This window comes from Silene latifolia, chromosome 1, assembly GCF_048544455.1.
Source record: "Silene latifolia isolate original U9 population chromosome 1, ASM4854445v1, whole genome shotgun sequence".
NCBI classification, from domain to species: Eukaryota; Viridiplantae; Streptophyta; class Magnoliopsida; order Caryophyllales; family Caryophyllaceae; genus Silene; species Silene latifolia.
Genome location: NC_133526.1, coordinates 36,168,155 through 36,173,693, shown reverse-complemented (window position 1 = coordinate 36,173,693; position 5,539 = coordinate 36,168,155). Strand labels below are relative to the sequence as shown.

The 5,539-nt window shown below is 44.8% G+C and overlaps 2 protein-coding genes across 2 annotated transcripts; both read right to left on the bottom strand.

Moving 5' to 3' along the window:
• Positions 1-1,838, bottom strand: LOC141644043 (uncharacterized). Its single transcript, XM_074453461.1, has 3 exons — positions 1,114-1,838; positions 865-961; positions 1-747 (listed from the first exon to the last, which is right to left on the bottom strand). Exons 1-3 carry the CDS (start codon positions 1,836-1,838, stop codon positions 1-3), a joined length of 1,569 nt encoding a protein of 522 aa, XP_074309562.1.
• An 886-nt stretch (positions 1,839-2,724) lies between these two features.
• LOC141644025 (uncharacterized) lies at positions 2,725-4,031 on the bottom strand. Its single transcript, XM_074453440.1, has 2 exons — positions 2,984-4,031; positions 2,725-2,900 (listed from the first exon to the last, which is right to left on the bottom strand). The coding sequence occupies exons 1-2, from the start codon at positions 4,029-4,031 to the stop codon at positions 2,725-2,727; spliced, it is 1,224 nt and encodes a 407-aa protein (XP_074309541.1).
• Positions 4,032-5,539: the final 1,508 nt, after the last annotated feature.

The window sequence follows — 5,539 nt, the reverse complement described above, 5'->3', positions numbered from 1 at the left end:
TCAAACTACCCTACCAAGAGTACGCGGACTACAGTGTGCTAAAGCGTGAGCTACACAGTTATTAATACGACTAACATGTAACCAAACAATAGACTCAAAATTAAAACTACAATTTACTATATCATCTATAATTGGCGAGAAAATGCTCCTCCCATGTCTTCGATCTTGAATCGCTTCAATTACTTGAAGGCAATCGCTCTCGACTTCCAGCTTTTGGACCCCTCTTCTTGCAGCTTCCTCCAAACCATCAAGGACCGCAACCGCCTCAGCTACATGTGCTTCCCAAACCCGTTGACGAGCAATGGACACACCCCATAAGACCTCACCTCGGCTGTCACGACACACAATACCCGTGTCAACACCCACATCTTCTTTAATACCCGCGTCCACGTTGATCTTTAAATACCCCTCCCTCGCCGCTTGCCACCCGTTATCTCCTTCCCCTGTCCCCCGTGAGGTCGACCTGCTCCTTCTCCCCTTCTCCACACTATCACTCTCTCCAACTCCCTCACATACAACATCCCTTACCCGCCTCACTACCACAGCCGGTTCCACCATAATGTTGTCAAAAACGACCTTGTTTCTATGCTCCCAAATGACCCAGCAATCCACCATAAACCACACACATTCCTCTTGGCTCATCTCGTTCCATCGAACTTCAACCCATTCTCGCACATCCTGCCCCCTCCCCCCAACACGTCCTCCAATCCCAGCTCGTCCCATGCCCAAGAGGCCACCCCACAGTCCCTGAAAAGATGAATGCTAGATTCAAAGGCCGCATTACAAAAAGGACACAAAGAGTACTCACCTCCTATCCGGGCTGCGATGTTTTCTCGTGTTGCCAATGCTTCACTACACATTTGCCAGAAGAAGAGCTTCACGCGGGGCCAAACCGAAACTTTCCAGAGCCGATTCCAGAGCCAACGATCCCTCGTCCAGTCCGAAGAGCCAACCATATCCCCTTCATACCCCACAAACATTTTGTACGCACTTCGTACCGTATACAACCCGTCCTTTTCATGTCCCCAGTACCATAGATCCCTCGGCCTATTTGAACTAAGACGAATATTCCGAACCCAATCCCTCTAAAAAGGAAGCAGCAAGAGCTCTAACTTTTCTTCATCCCAACCCCTCCTATTCGGCCTCATCAATTCCGCAACCATCAACTCGTCGTTTCCAGGTGCACAAGGCGAAATAATCCGGCTCGAGTGGGAATTAGGCAGCCAAGCATGTCCCCACATTTTTGTGTCATTGCCATCCCCAATTCTCCTACGCATACCACGCTCCAAAACAGTCCGGGCTTCGAAAATACTACGCCAAGTATAACTCGGGTTGTGTCCTAGAGAGGCCGACATAAAATCACTTGCAGGGAAGTATTTTGCTTTCATAATTCGCGTCCACAAACTATCAGGAGTAGTTACCAATCGCCAAGCTTGCTTGCCCAACAAAGCGATGTTGAACAACCGAAAATCACGAAAGCCCAAGCCTCCTTTTCCCTTCGGTCGAACCAATTTCTTCCACGCCACCCAATGAATACCTCGCTTATTCTCCTCATGCCCCCACCAAAATTTCGAAACAATCGATCTCAGCTCATCACAAAAGTTTGCAGGAATTTTAAACACACTCATCACATAGGTAGGAAGCGAATTGGCAACTGCCTTTATAAGAATCTCCTTACCAGCCCTAGACAAAATTTTCCCGCGCCACCCTTGTAATTTTTTGCAAAGTTTATCACGAATAATATCCGTAATAACCTTTTTCGATCGGCCAATAACCGTGGGAAGCCCCAAATAGCGAGCTTGTTCCTCCACTCCGACCACCCCGAGACATTCCGCCATTCTGCTTCGTTGCTCCCCATTAACCCCCTAGCTAAAAGATACGGTAGTTTTATCCAAACTTACAAGCTGCCCCGAAGCCTCCTCATATCGACGTAAAATATCATTAATAACAATCGCCTCCTCCAGGTTAGCTTTCACGAAAAAATGCTATCATCGGCAAAGAGTAAATGAGACACAGAAGGTACCGAGGGGGCCACCCTAATGCCATGAATCGCACCATTTTCGACCGCCCTTCTAAGCATATTGGATAAAACTTCCGCACATAAAAGAAAGAGATACGGGGATAAGGGGTCACCTTGACGTAATCCTCGGCTCGGTTGAAATTCCTCTGATGGTGTCCCGTTGATAAGAACCGAAAAGGTGACGGTAGATACACAGTCCATAACTCGTTGCACCCACTGAGTATCGAAACCCATCCGAATTAAAACCCGCCTTAAGAACCCCCACTCCACCCTATCATACGCTTTAGCCATGTCGAGCTTGATCGCCATATGTCCCTCCGTCTGTCTATTATTCTTCATATGATGGAAAATCTCGAAAGCAATTAAAATATTGTCGGATATAAGTCGACCCGGTGTAAACGCGCTTTGATTTTCCGAAATAATTTCCCCGAGAAAAATTTTCAGACGGTTCGCAAGCACTTTAGAGACTAATTTATAGGCCACATTGCAGAGACTAATTGGCCTAAAGTCGCGAATTTTATCTGGCGCCTTCTTCTTTGGAATTAAGACGATATTAGTTTTATTGAGTCGAGTCAGTGACCTGTGACCACGGAGGATTTCGAGCACTGTACTCACAACATTGGACCCAATAATCTGCCAATAAGATTGGTAAAATAGGCCATTCATACCATCGGGTCCAGGAGCCTTTAAAGGATGCATTTTATTTAAAGCTTCAATAATTTTCGCTTCAACTCCGCTTGCAATACATGGTTCATCCGGGCAGTCACCCGCCCCTCAATACCCTCTAAAACGGCCTCAAAATTCGATGGTTCAGCCGAGGTAAAAAGCCCTTTGAAGTAATCAACCGCCACCGTCGAAACCTCCTCTTCCCCCACACGCACTGCCCAGCATCATCCACAAGATTCCCAATAAAATTCTTACGTTTACGCTCCCCTGCTCGTGAGTGGAAAAATTTAGTATTACGGTCTCCATCCCTAAGCCATAGCGCACGTGACCTCTGTCGCCAATATTGCTCCTCTTGTCTATATAAGCTCGCTATTTCCGCTATGAGCTTCCTCTGTTTCTGTACACTGCGTTCCGTTCTATCACCCTCATTGAGACGAGCAAACTGTTTCCGTTTCAATTCCAGCGATCGACTTATCTTCCCAATACTAGTCTTCTTCCACGCAAATAATTCCTTCCCACACGCCCTTAACGAATCCACCAAATCCTCTTGCCCCTTCTCGACCCCTCTAATAATAGCCTCTTCGCAGCCCTCCTCACCAACCCATATCTGCTCAAAGCGGAACCTACTCCTAGTCTTGCTTCCAATCTCACGTCGATCAAAAGCCAATCGCAATGGGGCATGGTCCGACCACTCCCGATCAAGGTGAAAAAGTCTAGCATAAGGAAAGAGATCTAACCATGTTTCAGTGCAAAGGGCTCGATCAAGTCTGCATTGGCGATTAGCATCCCCCGATTGACCATTATCAAAAGTGAATTTGTACCCTTCCCAAGGAACATCCCTCAACCCACAGTCATCAATAGCCGATTGGAAATTATTCATTTGCCATTGAGCACGGCTTCCTCCCTTCATCTCAGTAAAATAAAAAATCTCATTGAAATTTCCAATACAAACCCATGGATGGGCCGACTGGTGATGGAGCAAGCGCAATAGTTCCCAAGAAAGATGACGGTCCGAGACAGCCGACCACCCATAGAAACCCGTGATTCTCCACTCTTTCTCTCTCTCTCGGATATGACAGTCAACATGGTGAACAGAAGTTGATACAAAATTACAATCGACCTCCTTTTTCCATAAGAAAGTGAGACCTCCCGACCTACCTACACGATCCACTTCAATCCCATTATATTCACCCAAACGTTCCCTCACCCTCCTCATATCACGACCACAAAGCTTCGTCTCGCAAAGAAAGTTCATGGCCGGGGCCTCCCTCCGCACTAATGTACGAAGGGCATTCACCGTGTCGGGGTTGCCCAAGCCCAGACAGTTAAGACTTAAAAGATTCATTGGGCCCAGCGGGGTTGAGTCACCTCAACCTCCGCCTCAGGTATTAAGACGCCTCCGTCTGAAATAGTCTTCATTCTCTTACCCCGTTCACATCTTATTGTCTCCTCCCTCTCACGCTTCCCACCACTCGTGTTCTCCACCCTATTCTCCCCTGCTGTTTGAGCTCCTCCCCTATCCCATCTTCTCCATTCTCCTTTTTTGCCCTTCCCCTTTCCCACCGTACTGTTAATAACTGCAACATTCTGAGCTCCCCCACTTTCTTCCCCCTCGACATCACGCTGTACATCAGCACAGCTCAAAAACCCCGCCTGTCCCTCCCCAGCCATATGTGTCACCCCTTATCGGCTCTCTCCTTGCTCCTGCAAACCTCCCTCCCTATCACACCCATCCTCAAAATCTGGTAAAACCACCCTCGAGCTACTCACTGACTTCAGCTTTGTCCCGTCCCACTATCATTGCTATGAAGCTCGCCCCCAATACCTTTCTCCCCACTACGTCGAATTTTGAGGTCAAAGTGCAATAGACTGTAATTTTTCAATCATAAAAATATTGAAACGACAAATTTGTCCATTAATCTCAACATTAAAATGCCCTTATATAGACTTATAAGTTACTCCTTCCATGGCTCCATCCCACTTTTACGGTGGTACACTTTTCCTTCAAATTTTATTCAATAATTATTGTTTCCTTTTTAGATTTAGTTTCGAAAAACTTTAATTATCCAATATTACTCCTAGATAATTACTGTAAATACCACTACAATCATCATAAAGTTGGAATTTCAACTCTTTTTTCATTTAAGGGATAAAGTGAATAATTCACCACTTTTTCTTAAATCCTCCCAAATAAAAAACAGCATAATAAAAATGAGATGAAAGAGGTACAAGTGTACAACTTACAAGTGAGTGGGGATCCTCTGTCCCATTTGGTGTTTCAATGTATGTACCACTCCAATCACCTTCTAACACATCAACAAATTAATATAATTATTGCAATATTTTATTTTACAACAAGTGATGTGTCAAAAGGTGAGTGAAATGGCATACACAATGTGACACAAAAGTGGGACAGAGAATCCTTTCTGCTTACAAGTACCTAGTTAATACTGAAAACAACCGATCAAAAATTAGTAACTATCCACTATGAACAACCACAAATTCTTATCCATCACAAACTTGTGACAGAGATTTTTCGTCACAAACTTGTGACCTCTCACAATGCAAGCTTTAAATGGAAGACCCAATAAAAAAGAAATTGTGAAAGGTTACAAGCAAGACCTTAACAACTCAATAAAGCATGCATTTAGATTGGGATGATGGCTCCTTACACTAAAAAAAGAAGGACCATTCTCCTTATTTTTATTTGGGATATTCTCTCATGTACCCCTGAACTTTTTCGTTTTCTATGGTGTACCTCTCGTTTTTCACAAAAAAAATTTGACTAACAATAATTCTCTGTTACGAGTTCAGAAAGCGGTACTTTTTTTTTCTCAAACAAATTATCTCGTC